The sequence below is a fragment of the Typopeltis vanoorti genome, chromosome 19 (genome assembly GCF_054136105.1).
Source record: "Typopeltis vanoorti isolate ZY-2024b chromosome 19, IOZ_Tvanoo_1.0, whole genome shotgun sequence".
In the NCBI taxonomy this organism is placed as follows: Eukaryota; Metazoa; Arthropoda; class Arachnida; order Uropygi; family Thelyphonidae; genus Typopeltis; species Typopeltis vanoorti.
Window position 1 is genome coordinate 66,221,939 of NC_143567.1, and position 26,187 is coordinate 66,248,125.

The 26,187-nt window shown below is 36.2% G+C and overlaps 1 protein-coding gene across 1 annotated transcript in view; it reads right to left on the reverse strand.

The window, feature by feature from the left end:
* Positions 1-26,187, reverse strand: part of LOC150096202 (uncharacterized) — an 881,296-nt gene that overhangs the window by 264,168 nt on the left and 590,941 nt on the right. Inside the window, exons 24-25 of the mRNA XM_090409004.1 lie at positions 21,682-21,864; positions 10,247-10,387 (exon numbers count right to left, since the gene is read on the reverse strand). Of these exons, the coding sequence (XP_090265130.1) occupies positions 10,247-10,387; positions 21,682-21,864 (324 nt within the window). The remainder of the gene's footprint in view (positions 1-10,246; positions 10,388-21,681; positions 21,865-26,187) is intronic.

Below are 26,187 nucleotides of genomic sequence, written 5' to 3' on the forward strand. Positions count from 1 at the left end.
CTGGGCTTTTGTATTACTGGAAGTGCGATCTTTTTCAACTGCGCCCCATACAAAATAATCCATGGGGTTAAGGTCTGGGGAGTTTGGAGGCCAAATATTTGGACTGGTGAAGTCGTAGAAATTTTCAGACAACCATTTTTGACTTTTCCCAGAGGTGTGGCAAGGGGCTGAATCCTGCTGCCATACATACGGCCTACCATTGGCTACCCTTGTTATCCAGGGCTTGACTACAGTTAGCAACTCCACGAACAAAGCCCGAATTCCAATGCCAGGGTTCTTCAACACCTGTTCCTGCAGATTTGCGAGGAATTCTGCTGTACGAACGCAATCAGATCGTCTGCTAGGGATCTTTCTTCTTGCTACATCCTCGTAGTCACCATTGCAAGTCTCTAGTTCATGCCTGATTGTTTTTACTGTATTCAGGGAGCATTGGGCAGCAGTCGTAATATCCTTATTTTGATGGCGGGCACGAATCATCATGATACAAGTTATTCTCTTCCATGATTCAGGTGGGTTCCAGCTATCCATCCTTTCTGACATCTTGTATATGAATGAAGAAGGGTCCAAACTTTTAAATGAAGAGAAGTGTGTGTTAATACATGTAACTTATGGAAAAATATAATTAATTATAAATATGTCAAATTTATCCCGAACACCCTGTATAATCATGTAGATTTTCTTCCATCATATGTTTCTTCAACAGACATAGTTTGCCTTCAAAAGCTTTTATGTCAGAAAAGAGTTCTGATAGTAATTTACCTTGGCCCTACAGGTTCAAATTAAGTTCATTAAGGTAGTTATAATGTCCGGCATAAATGCAAGAGACATAATCCATTTTTTATCCAATAGTTGTGGGACAGTATTTTCGTGTTCCGTAATGAAAATATCTATTTCTTCAAGTAAATTAAAAATATTTTTAGCACAGTGCCTCTACTTAACCATCTAACACTTGACTAGTAGATAACGTCCTCTTGAAATGTCCATAATGTCTTTTCTTGATGATAAAATTTTATGGGCCATACGCCTTGTAAGTATCGTCAACCCTTTTATGGGCCGCCAAAAATGCATGTTTGGGCCACATGTGGCCCGTGGGCCATCGGTTGCCGATCCCTGTACTAAAGAATTGGCAGCTCTGTTGAGATGGATGTTCAATGGAAGTCTATATACTGGAAAAGTCTTAAAGAACGAACAGTAAGATACTACTATTGCATAAGGGTGGTAGATCTCTTGGAGGCATCAAACTAAGTTTATATTTCTTCTGTAGTTGTTAAGACTGATGGTTATTATTAGTTATATGCAAATGAGAATAATATTGTTTATGAAAGTGATAAGTTGCACTGTTTATGAAAAAAAGTGATAAGCTGCATTGTTTATGAATGCGATAAGTATGAAAGGTAAGTTTATAAGTTGCAACATATGAGTTTAGGTTAGCAAATGGATTAGAAATTGGCTGTCTAATAAATATCAAAGAGCTGTGTATCAAGAGAAAAAAGGTTACACAGGGATCAGTACTGGGACCATTAGTGTCCAACCTTTACATCAAATGACTGCAGAAGGTTTCACTGTTAAATCCCTGATCATATACTATGCTCGGATCTGATCATTTAGATGTGAAAGGGTGAAGTAAGTTTGAGAAGATGATATCAGGACTGAAGAATGGTTTTAGAATAGACTTAGAGCACATAATTTGCACAGCTCGATAGATAGATAATAAAGGGGGAAGAGGGTGACAGGACTGAGATGATGAGAAGAATTTATCAGAATGATACCAGAAGCTTTCCCTCTTACTTACCACTTCCTGAAAAGGAAGTAATAAGTATGAGGGAATGTCCAGAAGAAGTAGTTTTTGGATGGCGTGTGGTAGGATTGTGAACTGCATTGATCAAGAAAGCGGTGAGAGGTGATGTAACAGAAGTGTTGTTTAGGACTTCTCAAAATAGTTTTGTGACTTCATGGAGATCCTAAATAATAAAAAAAAATATAATACTGATAATGCATATGCACTCATGTGCATGCACTTACACACAATGTAAAATTATAACTAAATAAATATAACTCCTAAGGTACTGTTGTATAAAGCAGGCTAGCATTTCTTGTTCCTAAATAATTCAGTAAATCACATGATACTTGGCAATCTAAATAATCATTAATATCATCTTGTACTACAATTAGTCATCTTTCCTGACTGATCACTTAGTGTGGGTGCAAGCAGTCAGTAGCTTGCAGTCTGTCATCAAGTGACCAGATATTTCGTAATAAGAACAAGATGTTCATTATATATTCTTCTTCTTCTTTTTCATCCATCAGATGACAGGTTGAGTCTCCTACGTGCAAATCTTTGCCATCTGGTTCTATTTCTGGCAATTTCCGTAATCTTTCTGAAGCTCGATAATTGTGACCCTTTCCTGCAAAGACTGTAGCCAAGTTCCTTTTTGTCTGCCTCTTGATCGTCTTCCTCTAATGATTCAATTAAGACTATCTTTGGTAATCTTTGAAAAGACATTCTCTGGACATGTGCAGACCATCTTAATTGCTGTTTAAGAATTATAGCTATGATATCTTCTCTACAGTCAGTCTTATATATTTTTCTTAAGCACATTTCATTTTAAATGCTCTGATTTTCTGCATTTCTTTCTAATCGGGTGTCCAAGTCTCAGTCAAAATATGTTGCTGTAGGTATAATAATGGTTTTATAGAGTTTTAGTTTGAGGCTTTTGAAATAGTGTTATTTTTCCATATTTTATTTAATTTATTCATATTAGACCATCCTTTGTTAAGTCTGTATTTTACTGTTTCTGTGTTGTTGAGCTTGTGAGTAATAATCCTGATTTACGCTCACACATAGACCTATACTTTTTACCATGTAGGCATTTGGAACCGAAATCTTACGGAATACGATGGTTACTCCTTATTCTTGGAGGTATCCTATGTCTGTATCTCGTGTGTTCATGGGGCCAGTTTGCCTGCTTGTAGGAGGAAAAACCCCAGATAAACTGGGGAGAAAAACCCTGTGGTCCACGCCCAAGACCGACTAACTTGGCTATGTCTGAGAAATATCCTAACTTCCTCACGTCAGCGACGGGAATCAAATGCAGGACTCCTTTCCTAGGCATATGGTTGCGAAGTGCATAACCACTTGGCTAACTGCACGGATGAGTAATTATACAATATATTATTTTGCAAGAATAATAATGTCATCTGCATATTTAATGTGGTTGATATTCATGCCATTTATTTGCAGACCTGGTTCTTTGGCTATGGTTTTGCACACTTCTTTGAGATAGCTAATAAATAAATTTGGTGAGAGAGTGGACAACCCTGCATGACTCCTTTTACTACTCTGAATTTGTCTGTTTTTATTTTATTAAATATGAAAGTTGCTTTGGTATCTTTATAATAATTTGTAATAAAGGTTTGTAGTTCTGAATCTAAGATGCCGGCCCAGTTGCCCAAGTAGTTAGTGTATCTGCTCTTCAACCAAAAGGCTGCAGATTCAAATCCTGCCGTGAGCATGGATGTTTGTGATTGTCTGTGAAAATACTAGTACTAGTGGTGGGCAGTAGATGGTATTGGTGTAGATGATGCAGTTTGCTGTAGTTGGTAGACTGAGTGGTGGTGGAGAGTAGGTGCCCTCCCTCAATGAGTCTTTGGACTCCTTGTAGGTGTCACGTAATAATAACAATAATAATAATATATTTTAAGTTGATTAACATGATGTTTCTGTCAATGGAATCAAATGCTTATTTGAAATCAATAAAACTGTAGTATATAGGTAAGTTGTATGCCCAGTACTTTTAACTGTAAAAAGGTGTCAGGTTATTAATGGTAAAAATATGGTGTATAATAGACCTCTCAAGTGTGACTCCTGCGTAATTTTCTCCTATTGTCTCATTCAGTAAAGTCTGGATTCTATTTTGAATAATGCATGTGAAGATTTTATAGCTATGACTTAGCAATGTTATGGGTCTATAATTTTCACACCTCTGTTTATCTCCTTTTTTGAGAATCAGTATCATGATGCCTGTCTTCAGTCATCTGAAATTTCAAGTTAATATTTAGTTAAATATCAAGTTAGTATTTAGTTAAAAAGCTCAAGCAGGAAATTGATGGCTACTATGCCACCCATATTTCTACAGTTCAGTAGGAAGTTCTTAATCAGGTGACTTGGATAAGTTCATTTGGTTTATTGCATTTAAAATTTCTTCTTTTATTGTGAATGATGTTTTTTTTTCTCTTTTTGTCTCTTTGATTGTGTTTTTCTAGTCTTCTTCCCTCTGGAAAAGTATTTGGTAATATTCTTTCCAGATTTTTTTAATCTCTTGAATTGTTCCAGTTTCAATATTGTTTTTATCTTTCATATTTAGTGGTCTGTTTTCGGGTGTTTTTGTTAATTCTTTTATAATTTTATATACAGTCTTGCTATCATTCTTTTTATTGGCTTCATACATTTCTTCTCTTTCTTCTAACCAAGTGTTTTTAGCAGATCTACACCTATCTATTTTGTTTTTCAGTCTTTTATAATGCTGCTTATTTTCCTCTGTATTTTCTCTGTTCAGAGTATTTTTTGCAGCTCTTTTTTGCTTTTAAAGTTTCCAAAATTTCTGTAGTTATCAACTCATTATTTGCTCTAATTGTTGTACCAACCGTTTTTCTTGCAGCATTCACCATAACTGTTCTGCCCATTTTCCATGTATTTTCTACGTTGTCAAAGGTTATTTTCTATAACTCTTTTGCGCTAGTGTCCTTGGTAAATGTGGCGGTCGAGTTTAGCTAGTCTAGAAAACGTGTTTTTAAAGTTTAATATAGTGTGGCTTTTTGTCACAAATTGTGCTAAAATTGTGCATCGGTTAGAAACAAGTGTCCTTCAGTGGTATTATTGTTTAGAACTGTGGTGTATATATTGTGTTTTCACTGCCGTTTGTATCACTATATCAACGTGTAAAGATGGCGTCCAACAAGAAACGTACGTCAGCGGCGCGCAGGACTTCTACTACTACACGAAAGGCTGGCTCAGCGTTAGATTTTTCGCAATGGATGCGTTGCGGAAACTGCTACATGTATGCACCGAAAAATGTGAAGGATCTGTGGTCGGTCTGGCAAAATGAAAAGAAAGAAAATGTCGACGTATGTGAGAAGTGTCGGGATAGGCTGGAGCGTTTAGGAATGGAAGCTGACATCGGGACCGTAGCGGAAGAACTTCGGCGGGAGTTTATGAAAATGAAAAATGACCTTCATCTTCTTCATGAGGAAGTGGAAGTGATCGGTAAGGAGATACTGGAAGTTAAAGCTGAGTTTAATGTGTTAAACAGAGAAATTAGGACTATAGAGATTACTTTAGCTGAAGTAACTAGAACAGGATTACATATGGGTGAGTCTTTGGTGAATGATTCAGTAATAAATAGTATGGGAGTGATTGGGAGTCAACATAATAAAACCACAAGTAGCCAAGAAGAAATGAGATGTAGTGAGAGTGGGGGGGTAAGTAATAGAGAGTTGAGTAATGAAGCTGGGAGAGTCATGCTGAATAGTGTAGAGAATGAGTCCATGAGTGTGAACTTGAATGAAGTTAATAGTGGTAAAATATATGGTGATTCTATGATTAAGGGTATGGAGAGTGGTATGCATGAGGAGTGCTTGGCTGATGGTACAATAGAAAGAGTGGCTTTAGCAATAAAGAGAGGGCATGAAACAGACAAGATGATAGTTATGGTGGGTACGAATGACCTGAGAGGTAGTATAAATCGGGTAGGAAAAGATTTAAGAACATTATTAGATATTGTGAAGAGGAAAAGTGTCAATGGGAGAATAGTGTGTGTGCTGCCTCATTTTGACAATTACGAGTTAAGTAGACGAGCAATGATAATGAATGATATGATTGCAAGAATGTGCAGAAAAAGAGGTCTGGAGTTTGTTGATGTTTGGAGTGTGTTTGAAGGAAAAAGGCAGTTGTATGCTAGAGATGGACTGCATCTTAACATGGAAGGACATAAGAGATTGAAGAAGTTATTGTTTTCTGAACAGGTTGAAGTTATTGGGCAGGGAAACTAATATTGAAAAGGTTGAGTGTAAGAGAGAGAAACTTTAGCACTGATTGTGTATTTATTGATCCTTATAGGCAGAATAAATTGCAGAAGAGAGGGGAAAAAATCGGCATAGGACTACGGTAGTTAGTGACTTATATATCAGTTCTAAAGCCGGTACAAGATCTAGAGGGAATCTGCAATTTTTGTATACCAATGCTAGAAGCATTCGAAATAAGAGAGAAGAATTTTTGGCATTAGTCAGTGAAATCTCACCAAAAGTTGTAGGCATTAGTGAAACTTGGCTGTCAGCAGAAGATGTGGTCACTGGAATTGAATGTGATGGGTACAGTATTTTCAGGGAGGATAGAGAAGATAGAACAGGAGGAGGAGTACTGTTGATGATAGCTGATGTATTGCAGCCAAAGAAAGTAGTATATCATGATGATAGACATGTGAATGAGAGTTCATTTGAGGCAGTCTGGTGCGAAATAGTGACCAACGCAACCAAATATACAGTTGGATGCTGCTATAGGCCAGGGAGTACAGGGGGAGATATTGAATTCATGCATCAGCAACTTAGTGCAATGAGTGAAGGCTTAGTGATTATTATGGGGGATTTTAATTATGGTGATATCAATTGGAAGGAGGAAATATCACGTAGCAAAAAGGAAATGGAGTTCATACATCTGCTACGAGATAATTACTTGAAACAGCACGTAACTGAAGGGACACGTGGTGTGAGAGTGTTGGACCTGGTTATTGGTTCAGAGGTTATATGCTTAAGTAAGGTGACCTCGTTACCTCCAGTTGGTGAAAGCGATCATGTGGTATTGACTTGGGAGGTTGCAAAATCTGTGGATTTTTCTATTAAGAAGGGGTATGTACGAAACTACAGGTTAGGCAATTATAACAAGCTTCGGAGTGAGCTTGCAGCCATCCCATGGCAGAACATATTGCAAGGGAAAGATGTTAACAGTGCTTGGGATAAAATCAGCGGGTATCTGAGGAAAGCAATATCAGATTGTGTCCCCATGGTCAGGAGGTCAAACAAGGCAGGCATTAGATGGATGAGCAGTAGTATCAAGCTTGAACTACAAAAAAAGAAAAGGTTATGGAGAATTTACAAGGAGAAGGGCGATCAGGACACCCATGAGCAGTACAAGGCTCAAGCTAGGAAGGTTACCAGCATAGTAAGAAAAGCTAAATCAGATTATGAGAAGACCTTAGCCAAAGAGATCAAGGGTAATCCCAAAGAGTTTTTCCGCTATGTGGCAAGTAAGAGGAAGAATGACTTCGGAAGGATAACCTTAGTGGGTGCTGATGGTATTGAGGTGACAAAATCAGATGTAATAGTCGAGTTACTGAGTGATCACTTCTCAAAAGTCTATCACCCAAGTGAGGATATCTCTATACCTATAGCAATACCTAATGTGAGAAATGAAGCTAAAGAATCAGAGGTATTAAATATATTGCGAAACTTAAATGCAAACACTGCGGTAGGCTTAGATGGAATATCAGCTCGGGTGTTGCGTGAATGTGCAAATGAATTGTCAACCCCTCTTACCTGGATATTTAATTTAAGTTTGAACTCTGGTATGGTCCCTAGGGAGTGGAAGTTAGGCAAAGTGGTTCCTTTGCATAAGGGTGGCTCTAAAACTGCAGTATTGAATTACAGACCAATCACCATCTCAGGAGTAGTGGTAAAAGTATTGGAAAAGTTGGTTAAGGTGGTGTATGGAGGAGCCAAGTCCAGAATGAGGCAGGTGACCAGTGGTGTGCCTCAGGGCTCTGTGCTTGGGTCAATGTTGTTTAATTTGTATATAAATGATATAGGAAACGGCTTAAAGGGAGATATTCAGTTGTTTGCTGATGATGCAAAGTTGTGTAGTGCAATAAAAAAATCAAGCTGATGTTGAAAGTTTGCAGGAGGATTTAAATAAGCTGGTAAAATGGGCAAAAGAAAATGGATGTCAGTTCAATGTGGAAAAGTGTAAAGTCTTGCATTTTGGGATTAAAAGATTACCAGCTGTGTACTACATCGATGGAAAGGTACTCCAAGAGATTGATGAGGCTAGGGACTTAGGGGTATTGGTAGATAAGGAGATGAAGTTCAGAGGACACATTGCTAAGGTGTCCAAGATTGCACATAGGATTACTTGGTTGTTGAGGAACACACTGACATCCAGAGATAAAGAGGTTATTATTCCCCTTTATAAAGCATTGATACTTCCACATTTGGATTACTGTGCTCAGGTCTGGTCACCTGGATTCCTTGGAGATGAGGAGGCTGTGGAGAGGGTTCAGAGAAGAGTGACCAAGTTGGTGAGTGATATAAAAAATGCTCCCTACATTGATAGATTGAGAGCTTGTGGATTGCAGAGATTGGTTGATAGGCGAAGAAGAGGGGATATGATAGAAACATTCAAATTACTAAAAGGTTTTTATAGGATTGATGCAGGGGAAATGTTTCAGCTGTGTGATAGTGATGGAAGAACAAGAGGTCATCTCTGGAAATTAAAGAAGAGTGTGGTTAACAAAGGTGTCAGAACAAGGTTTTTTGCCTGGAGGGTGGTGAATGAGTGGAATTCATTGCCTGACTTTGTTGTGAGCTCTTCATCTGTAAATGAATTCAAGAAGAGATATGACAGATATTGTTTTGCTAGCTTGGGTCTCCCGCGATGAGTCTACTGACTCCATGGAGATACCCGTAATAATAATAATAATAATAATAATTATGTTTCTGTAGTTTTGTATAATTATATCTTTCAGTTTTGTTATGTTAAACTTAAGGTCTTTGGTTTGCTATTTTTAAATTTCAAATTCATTTTTGCAGCTAGTAATTCATGATCAGAATCAAAATCTAGTTTCTTTAGTGTTCTTACATTTTGAACTGAGGATTTCCAGTTATTTTTGATTAGAATGTAATCACAATTTTTAATCATACCATTTGGAGATGTCCATGTGTATTTGCATAATGGTCTATGGAAAAAACATGGTGAGATGAATAGATTGTTATGTTTACAGAATTCGACAGTCTTTCACCTTTTTCGTTTCTTTAGTCCACTTCAAATTTGCTCATCACATCTTTCATGTCCGATGTAAATCTCCATATCTTGGCATTGATGTCTTTATTACTATTCAATATCCTTTTTGTTTGCTTTATCAATAAGGTCCTGTAGTTGCTGGTAGAAAGTACCTAATTCTTCATCTTTGTGATTGATCAGGAGCATAAATTTGGATAATTTTGAAAAAAAATCCCTTTTTCTTTTCCTTTTAATCTAATTGTTATAATTCTTGGACCATATGGTTCTAAGGTTAAGATGGAATTCTGCAAGCAATTACTGATTAATATTGTGACTCCGTCTATATGGGTGTTATCTTCTCTTCCTGAGTAAAATAGTTTTCCATTCTTCAAATTTACCATGGCTTCTCCTGACCAGTGTGTTTTGGCAATACCTATTATATCCCACTTAATCCTCTCTAGCTCTTTCTCCATCAATTTTCAATTTGGTTTTAAGAAGAGTTCTTATATTCAATATTGGGAGATGGATTATTTTTTGAGCTGATCACAGCATATTTCTCAACTGTTTCTTGTGATCTAAAAATAGCCATGTCTATGGCCCTGGACGTGGAAGCATTATCTTGGCTCAAGGCGAGGTATGATAGATACTGTGTGAATGTCGAATAGTTGTGATGAACATGATTTGGGGCCTCCCTCGATGAGTCTAAGGACTCCCTGAAGTTGCCCATAATAATAATAATAATAGAGGGTTTGGGCAATTTTAATTCAGCCAGTTTGCCACTCATCTGCGGCATTTGCCTTCTAGCTTTAACTAGGCATGGTGGGAGTCTGCATTCTCATGCAGGGAGAGAAGGCAGACTCTCCCTGCATGAGAAGAACAAAGTAAGAAAGAAAGAAGTTTACCCTTAGCCATTGAATACTCTAACAGCATTGGGGGAGGGGGAAGGGAAGGAATAAGAATAAAAGAAAGGTAGTGACTAGTCTACAGATAATATAACAGATGTATATTATGTGAAGTAAGGTATAGTCCAGCATCGGGGACTTCAAGTTCACAACTCCTGTACTCACTAAACTAGCCCAGGTGCCACAGTTTTCTCTGATTTACTATATATATAATCTTAAATTAGATAACATATAGAAATGAATTAATTTTGCATAAATAATGTTAGTAATTTATATTAATAAAAACTGAGTTTCTTACAAAACACAGCTGCCACATAATCTGCTCTTTGCAAAATTTTTTCAAACATTTTCTTGTTTACTTTTTCTATTGTGTCGCTTAAATCCAAGTTTTCTGGATTAGTCAGCCATTCAAGTACCTCTTCTTCATCTACCAGATTACCTAAAATGAATTTGATGTATAAGAATGAGTATGAAAGTTCCATAGTTAAAAAATAAATAAATAATAATAATAAAAATTGTGTTTATAACATAGAAAACACATTTCCATCCTGAATTATTATTATTATTATTATTATTGTTATTATTTTCCTGGTGACCTCCAAGAAATCACAAGACTCATTGTGACAGATCAACAGTAGTCAACACAAAGTCCATCACACCACTCCTTAAACTCATCCACCACCTTTCAGGCAATGCATCCATGCTCCTACCACTCCCCATGCAAAAAAAACTTGCTTCTTAGCCTTTTACTCACCACCCTCTTTTGCAGCTTCCAGGGATGGCCTCCTGTCCTTACTCTTTCTGGTAGTACATTTCCCTTGTACTACCAGAGAAAAATATCCTCAGTGTTAATACAACAATAACCTTTCAACAGCTTAAATTTCTTGATTATATCCCATCCTTTGCCTTCTATCTACAAAACTCTGCAGTCTGCATGCCTTTAGTCTATCCTCATAATGAACATTGTACAGTCCTGATACATTTTTGTTATCCATCTCCGCACCCTTTCCAAGGTTACTTCATCTCCCTTCGAATCCTCCTAGTGACCAAATCTGAGCACAGAAATCCAGATGTGGTCTGATCAAAGCTTTATACATTGGCACCAGCACACTTTTATCTCTTGTAGTCAATGTTCTCCTCAACAATGCAGCAATTCTCTGAGATGTCTTCACAACTTTTGCAATAATATATCCTTGGAACTTCAAATCTCTATATATAGTTATCCCCAACATCCCATGCTTCCGCTGCTTCTTTCAACATAACTCCAGTGAGTTATGTTGAGTTATGTTGAAAGTATTCATGCAATGGTACTATCTTATCCTCCTTCCATTCTCCAGGAATTTGCCTCATTGCAAGACTTTCATTAAATAGCTAAATTAATAAGACAATCAGTTTCATAGAAATTCCCTAAAAACACATGGGGAAATTAGTGCACCTGCCTTATTGACATTTAGCATTCTCAGTATTCAGAATACATCCCGTTTCTTCACTTCTAACACTTAATCACTCATTATCCTTCTAGGAATATAGCCTGCTGTACTAAGATGAAACATTCTAATAAAGTGATTATTAAATAGTTCAGCTGTGTCATTTTTCATCACCCGATTCCCATCTCCATCCAAGATAATCCATCCACTATCATTTTTCCCTTCTACTCACAACACAGTGCAAAATCTCCTCCTCCTCCTTGGATTGTGCCAGTCTCCTCTCATATTCTAATTTTTCTCTCCTTAGAATACTAGTCACTTTCCTAGCCTGAATCCTATATTCCTTATGCAACTGTTCTCTACCTCTCTCTTTATATGTCTTCCATAAGCTCTTTTTGTTTCTGCAAATCGCCTTTTATTTCCCTTGTTATCCATTACATTGACTCCAAATTGCTTTATCTTCTTCTTCACTCGAGGTATATTATGAGGGTGGTCTGAAAAGTTCTCGGCCTTGACCATATATGGCAACACTATCGGCAAGATTTTTATTTTCTAAGTTGGTACATCTGTCATAAGTATCCTTGTGAAATTACAAGTCATTGTATCAAGTTGTTTGTTTTATACAGTTGTCTGAAGCAAAAGTGTTCCCTGTATTCCTTGAAATGGATAAAATTGAGTATTGTGCAGTTATAAAATTCTTTGTAAAAGAAGATTTAACAGCAAAAGAAATTCATTTGAAGTTCATAAAAGTTTATGGACACTCTTCTCCTTTGTTTTTGTCAATTAAGAAATGGGCTGCCGAGTTTAAACGTGGCCGTACCAGCCTTATAGATGATCCACGTGAAGAACATACAAAAAGTGTAACAACATCAGAAATCATGGATCAAGTGCACAATATGGTATTGGATGACCAGCGAGTCAAAATGCATGAAATTGCTGAGATTATAGGCATTTCAAAAGAACGTGTAGGATATATTTTGCATGAAGAATTGCAAAAAAGCTTTGCGCAAGATGGGCGCCACGCTTGCTCACAGCAGATCAAAAATGCACTCGCATGAAAAGTATTTTAACAAGAATTTTGTTGTGTGTTGATTTATTACTATGGATGAGACTTGGATTCACCATTACACACCAGAATCAAAATAGCAATCAAAACAGTGGACAGAAGCCGGTTGTTCAACGCCTAAGAAAACAAAGTCGGTTCCATCAGCAGGAAAGGTCATGGCATCAGTGTTTTGGGATGCTAAAGGCATTTTGTTTATTAATTATTTTGAAAAGGATAAAACAATAACTGGGGAATATTATTCCAATCTTTTAACTAGACTAGACAAAAAAATTTGTGAGAAAAGACCCGGTTTGCAGAAGAAAAAAATCATCTTTCATCAGGACGATGCACCTGCCCACAAAGGTGTTTTGGCAATGGGAAAATTAAGGGATCTGCACACGTTGGAACACCCACCCTATTCCCCAGATTTGGCTCCCTCTGGCTTCTATCTCTTCCCAAAACTAAAACTCTTCCATGCTGGTCAGCGTTTTTCTTCGAATCAAGAGGTGATTGCAGCTGTAGAGGGGTATTTTGCAGATCTTACTGAGAACCACTACAGGGACAGGATAATGGCACTGGAATAAATGTATTAGTCTTAAGGGAGATTATGGTGAAAAATAAAAGTAATTTTGAAATTATAAATTCGTTTTTTCATTGTTAGGCTGAGAACTTTTCAGACCACTCTGGTAGAATCTGTCATTGTTGTCAATAATTTTTTCTTAAATATCTCTCATGCACTAATGACCAGTGTTCCTTCAAATCCTTTGATCCATTGTACTGCTGCATGCTGGTTTCTAGTCTATGATAGTTGCCTTCCTTATAATTTCACATAAATGTTTTCTGTTTTGATATCTCCCATACCTATTCATCCTCCAAGTCAGGACTACAGGGTCACTCTCACAAACAGGGGGGCAAGTATGCCATCTCAGCTACAATCAGATCCTCTGATGTTATGACCAAATCCAAAACTCTCGATCATTGTGTTTCCTCCAATACATGCTGCCTAAGACCATTGTTCTTCAAGTAATCGAGAAATTCAGTCCCCTTATTATTGCATGCTGTCTTCTCTGCACAGTTTATGAGGGGGGGGGATTATAACCATCAATTGGAAGGTTATATCACTTGCTTATATCAGATGAAACATGGGGGTTAAAGGTTTTAAGATATCGTCTTTCTTGTGGTTATATCAGTTACTTTAATATCATTTTTGTTCTAGGTGTTTATAAGAACTTTCCAGGCCCCCCTCGTATATCATTATAGTTGAAGTCCCCTCATAACGATCACTTGTCAAACTAATTTGACTAAACATTTCCTGCTCATCACCAATTATGTTCCCTGATCTGTAGCAATATCCTACTAAATATCTTGTGTCTTATAAACATCTATCTTACACCATATACTCTCAAAGCCATTAGTATTATTTCCACTGAGTTTGCATAATTCATCTCTTATCACAAGTAACATTTCACCACCACATTTATCCTCTGTATCCTGCTGAAATATGCTATACCCTTCAATTTCTATCCCTGTTAGAGTATTCTTCTCAGTTAGCCAAATTTCACCGATACCAACAACATTTGAAAAGACTGAGTCAATCAATGCCACAAACTCATTCCCTTTATTCCTAATACTTCTACCATTTGTATACAGAAAAACCAGTGTGCCAGTATTCTTATAGCCATTATTACTTCCCTCATACTCCAATTCATTTCTCAAGTCACTCTCCCCACATGAGGCCATCCCTGCAACATTCCACATGTGCAATTCTAGTTTCCCTGTCCTGACACATTCACTTCTGAAGAAACAACACTCTCTCCAAATGGCTGTGCTCTTCTGCATTCAAATGATTACATCTGAATTCAATTAGATTACTCTTCTCTCCTCAAACTTATTCCACACATCCACATATTTGACCTCATGTCCTGCACATTCTCCCTATCATCTCATTCATCATCACTGCTCTTTTCCTCCACTCTGCATTATCACACCTGGGTAACATGCTCGCTATCTTTCCTCTGGTACATTTCTGCTGCACCATCTCTAATATCAACTTCAAATCTTGCACTACATGATTCACATTACCTCTCAGGTTATTCATCCCAGCCATTGCTATCATCTACTCTACACTTTTCCCACTCTTCACTGCCATTGCCACACTCTCTATTGTTCCACCAGGCAAGCAATCCTCTAGCACTCTACTCTGCATACTTCGAATCTTTGAATCTCCATACATGACACTCCAAACAGATTCATTCATTCTTCTCTCACTGGCATCCCTGATTTTTACTGCTACCAAGCTCACTCTCGGTTTTCTCCCATTCTTCCTCCCACCCACATCTCTATCCCTTGCTTCCACACTCTTTTGGCTTTCTGCAGTTTTCTCTCTTCCACTGTCTCTTCCATTTTTTTGTCTTCCTCTCTGAAACCTTGCTTCTACATTCTCTAGACTATCTGGAATTTCCTCTCATCCCCTGTCTCTCCCTTGCTCTTTGATGCCAGTCTTATACACCTACTCTCATTCCTCTTACACTAGCCAGCCTCTCTATCCTTCTAAGATCTTCATTCACTCTCCTCAACTTAGTCTTCATTCCTTCCATTTCATTTTTCATCTACACACAATCATGGCCATCAGATAAACCATCTCTTTATTGCTAAACTTCCCTAGGCTAAATCTGTATACAGGTTTTAACATTTTCTCCACTCTCCAACACACACATGCTACTGGCATCCACAAACTGAAAATTACTTGTTTCCAAAGCATTACCTCCACTACCACCAAATCCTAAGATTGAGACATATGTCTCTCAGCACCTCCCACTGCCTACATTTCATGCACATATATACATTTTTGTCTCATACCTGCCACATTTTTAAACAACAGGATGTATACATATCGCATGTGTAGCAAGCTACAAAATCAACTATGCTATAAATAATGTGGCCTTTAAATGGTAGGTACTAGGTGTAGTCCTAAAACTGGTGGCTGCCATGTTGACTACAATCAATAGATGTGGAGTCAATACTTCTTCACACATTAGATGTAGTAACTGTTGCAACCAATACTTCATCTTCTTTAATAGTATCTTTTAATCTTTTTTCTAGGTCTTCCTGTTCATCTCTTATTCTTTGGTTTTCAACTATAGACTTGTTTTATTATTCTATCTTCACTTCTTCTTTCCACGTGTTCAATCCATTTTATTCTTCAGGTTGCTACCCAATTGTTTGTTACTTGTATTTCACACTGTTTTCTTATATCTGTATTTTTTATTTTATCTAATCTAGTTTTATTTACTATTTTTCTTAATATATTCATTTCACCTGTGTTTAACATTTGTCTTGTTTTCCTAGTGTCTAGTCTTGTTTCTAAATTATATGTCATAATAGGCCTGATTACTGCTTAATAAATTCTGGTTTTTGCCTCTACTCTAAGATGTTTATTTTTCCATATTGTTTTGTTCAAGCATCCTGATATTCTTGCAGCTTCTGCAACTTGTTTTCTGACTTCTAGATGTTGTCTTCCTTCTCAGTTCAGTTGTATACCTAAATAGTTGTAATTCGTTATTTGTTCAATAATAGTACCTTCCAATTCTAATTTACATCTTTGTGGTTCTTGTGATATTGTCATACGTTTTGTTTTAGTTTTTGATATCTTCATATTATACAATTTTGATGCTTTATTATATGTAGTAATATTTATAGCTGTAGTTTCATTTTCTGCAATTAATATAACACCATCTGCATAATAGTTCTTATTATTCTATTGTTTATTTTCACTCCTGTATTTTATTAACTTTTTATATTATTTCATCCATTATTATATTGAATATTGTTGGACTTAAAGAGTCTCCTTGTCTAATGCCATTATGCATTTGTATCTCTTTACTTATTTTTCCTTGTGTTTTTATTATACAGCTATTATTATCATATATTTCTTTAATTATTTGTATTATGTTTTCTGCAATATTTCTATTACATCTTGAATTAATATTCTGTCAAATGCTTTTTACAGGTCTATAAAGCATATAAATAGTTCCTTATTGTATTCTATTCTTTTCTCTATCAATTGTCTAATTATGAATATTGCATCTGTACATGATCTATCTTCTCTGAAACCTTGTTGTTCATTTAATAGATTAATTTCCTTTGTTATTTTATTATTTAGGATTCTTGTTAGTACTTTTAAAGAGGTATTTAATAAATTTATCCCTCTATAATTTTCTGGGTTTTTTAATCTCCTTCTTTAAATATTGGTATTGTTATACTTTTCTTCCATTCTACCGGTATCTTTTTTGTATTTATTATTTGGTTGTATAATATATTTAAACTTTGAATTATAATTTCTTTACCATTTTTTTTAATATTTCATTATTGATATTATCTAGACCTGGTGATTTTCTATTTTTCAAATTTTGAATTGCATTTTCAATTTCTGTTATTTCAATTTTTGTTTCTGTTGTATTTATTTCTTCTTCTTGATTTGTTTGTTTACCTAGTTCTACTTTTGTTTCAACTGTTTGGTTATAAAGGTTTTTAAAATAATTTTCTAATTCCTCTATTTCTACTTTTAATATTGGGATATATTCTGCTTCTTTCTTCTTTTGTGTATTAATAAACCTCCACATTTGTTTCTGTATACTAGAAATCATGTTCAAGTTCTTTTGTATATGATTCCCAAAATTGATTTTTGCTTTCTATTTTCTTTTGATTAACTTTATTTCTTTATATTCGTTCCAATTATTTGTTGTTTTCATTTGTAGATATTTTTGATATTTTTTTTCTTTTCTTTTGTTAATATTTTTATTTCTTCATTAAACCATGGAGTCCATCTTCTTGGTTTTGTTATTCTTTTTTTTACCTCTAATACTTCTGTTGTTATTTCAGTTAAATTTGTTTTAAAAATCTTCCAGTTATCTTCTACATGCTGTTTGCTGCTTAATGGGTTATCTTGAAACTTTTGATTTAATCTATTGTAGTATAATGTTTTTATACTTTCTTCTTTTAATAATTCCACTCTAAATTTTATTTCGGCATTGTTTTGGTTTCGGCCATCCCTGGAAGTTACGAAAGGAAACTGTGAGCAAGAGGGTGAGGAGTGGTTTCTTTGCATGGAGGGGTCGTTGAACCATAGAATGCATTGTCTGACACAGTGGTGAGAGTGAGAATGGTCAATGAGTTTAAGGAGTGGTATGATACTTTGTGTTTCCTAAGAGGAGTGTTTCCTAGGAAGGACCTCCCATGATGAGTCTTTTGACTCCATGGAGACCTGAATAATAATAATAATAATAATAATAATAATAATAAAAATGGAAGGTCAGGGGGGAGAACAAGAGATCATCCATGGAAGCCATATAAGGAGGGTGTGAACAAGGGATTGAGAAGCAGGTTTTTCACATGGAGAGTTGTGAATGATTGGAATGCATTCCCTGAGAGTGTGGTGTCTGCAGAGATTTTGAATGTGTTTAGGGTGCAGTATGATGAGCTTTGTGTATAACAAATGGCATCTCCTAGATGAGTCGATTCCATGGAGGTCGAATAATAATAATAATAATAATTCAATACTAAATGGGAGTCAGTACTAAGATAGTAAAATCCTAACAAAATACCACATATTCATAACAAAAAAAAAATCTTCAATTTGAATAGCACAAACTGAAAAACCAGTACTATCGCAAAAGAAACACAATAATATCTTTACTTATTATTAATGCATATCTTTTTTTAACAGCTGGCATCATGTATTGCATCTGCCTTTGTGCACCAGCAGCACCACAAATCAACATGTGTTGATTTGTGGTGCTGCTGGTGATATATGGATTATATGGATCCTCACTAAAACAAACATAATGTCAGAAGATTTGAAGTTAGGCACCATCAACATAAGGGGTATGAATGGAAAGGAAATCAGGCTGGCAGAAAAACTAGAAAAGTGCCATGTGGAGACATAACTGGTATTACTGAGACAAAGAAGGCTGGAACAGGTGAGGTCCTACTAAATAATAATTATAGAATGTTATATTCAGGCAACAGTGATAAGGAGAAAGAATAGTATTCATTACTAAACATGAAGATAAACTTTTTAATTGGCAGAGAGTTTCACATAGAAGTATATGGTTAAATATAGTAAATATGAGTACAACATAAAGATTTACACAAATACTAGGGACAAAGGACTTGGGAACTTCAGTGGTTAAAGTATTGGAAAAGTGAGTTAAAGGTAAAATCAAAAATGGGTGGATAGGAATGCACTACTCTATAGTACACAGCATGGCTTTGTAAAAGGCAGGTCCTGTCTTAGTAATTTATTCACATTTTATATAAAGTGACAGCAAACTGGATAAAGGAAATGGCTACACCATGATATTGCTAGTCTTTGCAAAGGCAATTTACAGAATAACATATGGATAACTATTACAAAACTTGGAGCAGATAGGAATGGATTTAAAGCTAGTAGCATGGATATGGGGACGAATGATAAATAGACACCAGAGAGTAATATATGATGGAGTGGAATCTAGGAGAATGAGGGTGACTAGTGTACTTCAGGGTTATATTCTATGGCCACTATGCTTTAATTTGTAAATCAATAATATAGGGAAAGATTTAAGAGGGGATATTCAGTTGTTTGCAGCTGATGATGCCAAACTAGAGAGAGTAATAGTAGATAAAGGTGATGTAAATATCCTGCAGGATAATTTAAATTAATTGACATTGACTGTCAATTTAATGTTGCAAAATGTAAGGTTATGAACTTTGGTTTAAAAAAGTTGCCTATGGTGTATCATATTGATGGTACTGGATTGCAGGAAATTGAGGAGCTGGGGACTTGGGGATAATGGCAGACAGAGAACTGAAGAAGTTCAGAGGGCATATTGCAAAAGTTGGTAAAATGGCTCAAAGGATACCTGTTAGAATGTTGAAAAACATGTGAACAAGTAATGATAGGGAAGTTATTATCCTCATTATAAGGCTATGATTAGGCCACAACTTGACTACTGTGCACAGATTTGGTCATATGGGTTTCTTAGGGATGAGAATGTGGTCGAGAAGATTCAGAGATGAGTGACTAAATTGGTGACAGGTCTGTGGAATGTTCTCTATAAGAATAGGCTGAAGGTTACAAAGTTAATTAATAAGCAGAAAAGAGGTACTTTTAAGATATTAAAGGGAATTTAGAACATTGATGCACAAACATTTTTTTCAATATATGACAAGCAGTCAGAGAACTAGGGGCCATCTGTGGAAGTTGTGTAAGAGTATGGTTAGTAGGGGTGTGTGGGAACCAGATTTTTGCATGGAGAGTGGTGAATGAATGGAATGAATTGCTAAAATTAGTTGTGAGTTCCCTGCTAGTGAATGAGTTTAAGGAGAGGTGTGACAAGTTTTGTGTGTATAATAGTTAGTTTGAGTTTCCCACAATGGCAGTCTTCAGAGTCCATGGAGATACCATATAATAATAATAATAATAATAATAATAATAATAATCCCCCCAAGGAGCATGGCCTTGTTGTGGCGGTGGGGCTTGTGTGCTTCAATGATGTTGAGAGCTATTCTGGCAGTAGCATAGCTGCCAGCAGGGCCACCCTTGTCAGACAGGTCTCAATTGAGGAGCCAGACTAACAGTGTTCCATTCCCCCATCTTGATGGTGAAAAGCAAGAAGAAATCCATACCAGATCAGTGTCGATGCACGGGTCATCAAGAACCGCGTCAGATGCTGGGGATGCTGGGCATCAGGTGACAAGTGGAAACTGAAAGGCGACTAGAAGAAACTAAATGTAAAAAATGGAATGTAAAAGAAAACAGAGAAGTTATGAAATGTTTTCATAACTTCTTATGAAATTGTGGGTGTCCTCCCGCAATGAGTCTTCAGACTCCTTGGAGGTGTTACGAATAATAATAATTTCTAAAATGAATGCTGATCACTGTGCAACACTAAAAGAAAGGAGAATGTCTCTATAATTCTCTACAATCACTGTATGAAAGTCTTAAACAGAGTAACATAGCTTCTTATCCCTATGTGTCTATGTGTCATGTTTTTCAACATCCAAGTGATCCTTTCTGTTATTTTGCATACCTTTGCATATATTTCCTGAACTTCAACTCCCTGTCTACCATAATCTCCAAATTCTCAGCATAATCAATTTCTTACAGTGTGTTCAATGTTATATACAGCTTGTCATCTAAATTAGATTCCTCTCCTTTAAATTAAATTGAATTACTAGCCCATATCCTTGCACAACTTCCATTCATCCACTCGGCTAATTAAGTTGGCAACAGGGTAGCTAGTCTACCAGTTGATAAAAAATTGGATGACATGTAATATATATGGATAAAGCAAAAATATAATTTCTTGTATATTATCGCTAATTTTCACAGTAGAATTATTTTAGTTATATAAAACATGATTTATATAAGAGAACATTTTGTATTTATATTCAAGGGACATATTGCAAAGGTGGTGAAGGTAACACAGAGGATTGCTGCAATAATGAGAAGGACACTGACCAGCAGAGATAAAAGAGTTATCATTCCGTTGTATAAGATCCTGATCAGACTACACTTAGACTATTGTTCTCAGATTTAGTCCCCAGGATTTCAAGGGGATAAATTAAGGAAAGGGTACAAAAACAGATAGCAAAGATGGTTTCAGGACTGTACAACAAAGTTGGTTATGAGGATCGGCTGAGGGAATGTGGACTGCAGAGTTTGGTGGATGGAAGAAGGAGAGGTGATATGATTGAGACTTTTAAGCAGTTGAGAGGTGGTTACAGGGTTGACACTGGGGAGTTCTTTCGCTTGGTTGAACAGCATGAAGGAGTGATGACAAGGGGCCATCCTTGGAAGTTACGAAAGGAAGCTGTGAGCAAGAGTGTGAGGAGTGGTTTCTTTGCATGGAGGGGTCGTTGAACCATGGAATGCATTGCCTGACACAGTGGTGAGAACGAGAACAGTCAATGAGTTTAAGGAGTGGTATGATAGACTTTGTGTTTCCTAAGAAGGACCTCCCACAATGAGTCTTGATAGACTTTGTGTTTCCTAGGAAGGACCTCCCGCGATGAGTCTTTTGACTCCATGGAGGCCTGAATAATAATAATAATAATAATAATTGTAACTTTATTGTCTCTTAGCAGTCTCAAGGAAATATCACCAAAATGAACTGTTTTAAAAATTGATTGTATGGTAACAGATATGATAAACTTTTCTAAATAGACATTATTAAACGCTGTTACAAAAATTAGTATAACTGTTAAAAAATTAATTACCAATATATTTGATGTGCCTTCCACGACGGAAGAAAGCCAATCCAGGAGGATTCCGAATTCCATATTTTTTTGCCATTAAATTGTCAAATGTTTTTACTAAATGTACACCATATTCTCCACAGTCATCATCAATTTTTTCTAACTGAGTAGCTATATGATCACTTTCTTTATGGTTTTCAAGATCTGCATAAGAAGGAAAAAAGAAAATATTTCAATTAAGTTTATTTATTTAAAATTATTTTTTTATTAAATTTCAATATTTGATTTCTTAATGAAATAGCAAAAACTTATTTTTAATACAATTTAGATAATTAAACTATTTTATCATAATCTAGATTATGCTAATTATCTAATATTTATAAAAAATAAGAATTAAACCAATATGACCCATATGGCAAATCAATCTTTACTATCAAAACATCATAATATACAGCATTATATATGTATTATACAAGTAAATGGATCTAAAAAATCTCAAGTATTAGGGATAATCTCATAAGATATTACTGGATGATTTTGGCAAAAGGACTGAAGGTCTCTTAATTATGGTCTCAAATTTTAGGAATTGTAGACAAACATCTGTAGTTCATAAATCAATGCAGATCACAGTGCTTAATTGCATAGCAATGTTTTCAAAATTAAATTATGTGATTTATCTAATATATGCGATTACTGGGACAAACATTATAGGATCACAGGCTGAATGTTGCCATGACATCAAAGATGCATGTGTGTTGGCAGTATGAATATCTTCCAAGGTGAAAAAGTACCTGAGAGAAGAAAACTTGCCCGAAAAGGCTGTACTTCTTCTGGACGATGCTTCAGGGCATCCACTTGGCTTGGAAGAAGAAGATTTGGAGGCAGAATTTAACTTCATCAAGATAAAATTTCTTCCTGCAAACACCACATCTATTTTGCAACCCATTGACCAACAGGTCATATCAAACTTTAAGAAATTGTATACAAAACACATGTGTCCAAAGATGTTTTGATGCAACTTCATTTACTAGTGTGACTCTGAGGGAATTCTGGAAGGATCATTATTGTATCCTTCATGCTATTCAAGTCATTGCCATGGCATGGGACGAAGTGTCAGTTAGGACACTTAGTGCTGACTGGAAAAAGTTATGGCCAGACTGCTGCAAGATAAGAAGTGCTGTTTCCAGTGTTCAAGATGCTGAAGATGCTGCTGAAAATGCTGACATTGTAGATAAGATAGTCTCCTTGGGCAAAGCATTACATTTGGAGGTAAATGAAGAAATGTAGAAGAATTAGTTGAAAAATACTCAAAAGATCTGACAACAGAAGAGCTTGAAGAGTTGAAAAAGCAACCAAATCAGGAAAGAGACAAAGAAGATAAAGAGTGCTCATTAGAGGAGGAGGACAGCAATAAAAAGGGAAGAATGCCAACAGGTGGCATTAAAAAAATGCTGCACTACTGAGAAGAGTTTCAGTCATTGGCTACAAAGTGGCATCCCAACAAAGCTGAAATGAACAGACTTTGTGCCTTGGTTGAAGACAAGTGTCTCAATCACTTTAAAAAATTCTGAAAAAAAGAGAAGTTCAATCAACTTTGGACAGATGTTTGACTTCTCCTTTAGCAAAGAGACAAAGGCCAGCTACTGAAAAAGAGGAGACTTACCTTGAATAAACTTTGAAAATTTGGAAGAAGAATAGTAAAAATGTTGTGTACATATTTTCAGTTTAATAAAGTGTATATAATAGTGTAAAGATCGTCAGTTTTTGATTCTACTTTCCTTCATCTAATTGGTAGCTGTTCATCTCAGCCTTTGGTGAGTTTTTGCCCTTTTATATAGTGTGCTTTTTACTATTTTATAAAACTTATCTTTAAATAGTGGGCAGCATCCAGAACGAATTAAACGATTTTCTATAGAAGCCTATGGGAAATCACGTTTCGGCTAACAAAGATTTCTGCTAATGAATGTAATTCTGGAACGAATTATCTTCGTTAGCCAAGGTATCACTGTATTTTAGTAATAAGGTCTGACACCTTTTGGCTACTTGTACATGAAAATATAATTTCTACATTACTTCAACCTTGGTATCACTTCTGGGTCTTGCTCCCACTGATGAGACCTCAATAAAGATCAATATAGTGATCCTTTCCAAAATGCATAGCATTATACATGTCTGTAAGGATATGTGCATTGCATTATGGGATACTAAGGCAAGTGATGTGAAGTCACTAGCCTCTATATACGAGTTGCCCAGTCGTGAAGTTCCAATTTGCAACAATAGCCATATGGACTGGAGTATTGTCATGAAGCAGGCGAACACCATAACGCAGCATGTCTCGTCTCTTCTCCTTTATGGCATCATGCAGTTTGTGCAGGAGTGAAGCATAATATTCTGCATTCATGGTGCTATTCCTTTCCTTGAAGTCAATCAAGAGAATTCCCTGGCAATCTCAAAAGATTATTGGCATGATCTTCTTAGTGGACTGAGTGACCTTGGCTTTTCTCAGCAATGCTTCGCCTAGTTTGCACACTCCAGGGATTCCCTTTTGGAAAGAGGATCATAATAAAGGACAGTGGTTTCATCCCCTGTGACAATGGATTCCAGTACTTCTCTCTGATTCCTTTGGCAAAGATTTAAAAACTTGTGGGAACAGGTCACACGATGCTCCTTTGGAATTGAAGAGAGAAGTCAGGACACCCACCTTGCACTGACCTTCATCATGTGAAGCTTCTCATGAATGATTCAAAAGACAGTTGTTATAGAAAGCCCCAACCTGCAAAAATTTCTCTGAACTTCAGCTGTCTGTCAATGAGCAGTTCCTCCTCAACAAGAGATACATTTTCCTCAGTCATCATTTCCACAGTCCGACCATCACGAGGATCATCTTCCATGCTCTCCTCCTAGGCAAAATTGTTTAGCCCATTCCTTCACAGTGGAATGTGAAGAGAAGCTTCCCCATAAACACCATCTAATCATTGTTTGATAGCACTTGGAAAAAGCTCTTCTTTGGTGAAAAACTTTATCACAGTGAGGTACTCAATTTTTAATATGACAGCCACTTAGTATGCCATATGTTAGTCAAATGAGTGCCTCCAACTGAATGATGCAGGTAGAAAGTTGACTGGTACATTAAGCTCCCAATAGATGGTGACATCCGTCATATATGACATTTTAAAATTGGTACAAATTTTGTATGTCAGGCTGGAAACTTTTGGAATCTCGTTAATAAATGATTATCTTTTTCTGTAATACTTATTTTGCCAGACCTATTCTTCTTCATGTTTCCAAATAACACCTTCCTTCTTCTTGAATAGTTCTTCCAAGGTATGTGAATGGTTTTACCTATTCAATGTTCTCACTCTAATCACTCTACAGACTAAAACTACAGCTCTATAGACTTCAGAAATCTGTAAGACAAATGTCTGACGATGCATAATTACCATCTGTTGGTTGGCTGGTTTATGGTTTATTGATGCAAGGTCATACTATGCCACACTGAAGGTTACAGCAGTAGTTAGGGATAAATTAGTAAATAATATGAATAAACATAAATTAAATTCAGCAATGCAATATTTACATATAAATAAAATTTATAATCAAATGTGATTGTATCAATTAATTCTTTGAAAAAAAAAAAACATCATGCAATTTGTCTGTCTGGAAACATCTCCCTGATTGTATATTATTATTATTACCCAAGAATCCATGGAGTCAGAGGTCCTTTTATCACATACCATGCTTTAAACACACTCAAATGCAGACACATTCTCTGCAGACACCACACTCTCAGGCAAGGCATTCCAATCATTCACAACTCTACATAAAAAAACCTGCTTCTCAACCTCTTTATACAGTTTCCAGAGATAACCTCTGGTTCTCCCCAGATCTCCCACAATTTTCTGTAGAACCTCTCCAGCATTGATCCTATAACAACCCCTTACTCACTTGTAGGTCTCTATCATATCTCCGCTCCTCCTCCTACAGTCCACCAGACTCTGCAAGTTGAGCCTTCTCAATCAGACAATTGACTATGGTTAGAAACTATCATAGTCAGTCATCTCTGGACCCTTTCCAACATCTCTTTACCCTTCTGAAAACCAGGTGACCAAATCTAGACACAATAGTCCATGTGTGGCCTAATCAAAGCCTTATAAAACAGAACAAGAATCTTCCTACTTCTACAAGTCAGTGTCCTCCGCATCATTCCCAGAAGCCTTTGTGTTGTCTTAACAATTTTGGCAATGTGTCCCCTAAATTTCAGATACTTATCCACTATCACCCCCAGATCTCTTATTTCTTCCACCTCTGCCAATATAAATTCTGCATCACATTTTTGCTTTCCAAATTTTAAAACCTTACATTTTGCAACATTGAACACACATCCCCATTCCCTGCCCAATCACTGAATTTATTCAAGTCTTCTTGTAAGATCACAACCTTCTCTCTCTTCATGCTTCGTCCCAACTTTGCATCATCTGCAAATAACTGAATATCTCCATCCAAATCTTCACCAATAACTTTAATATA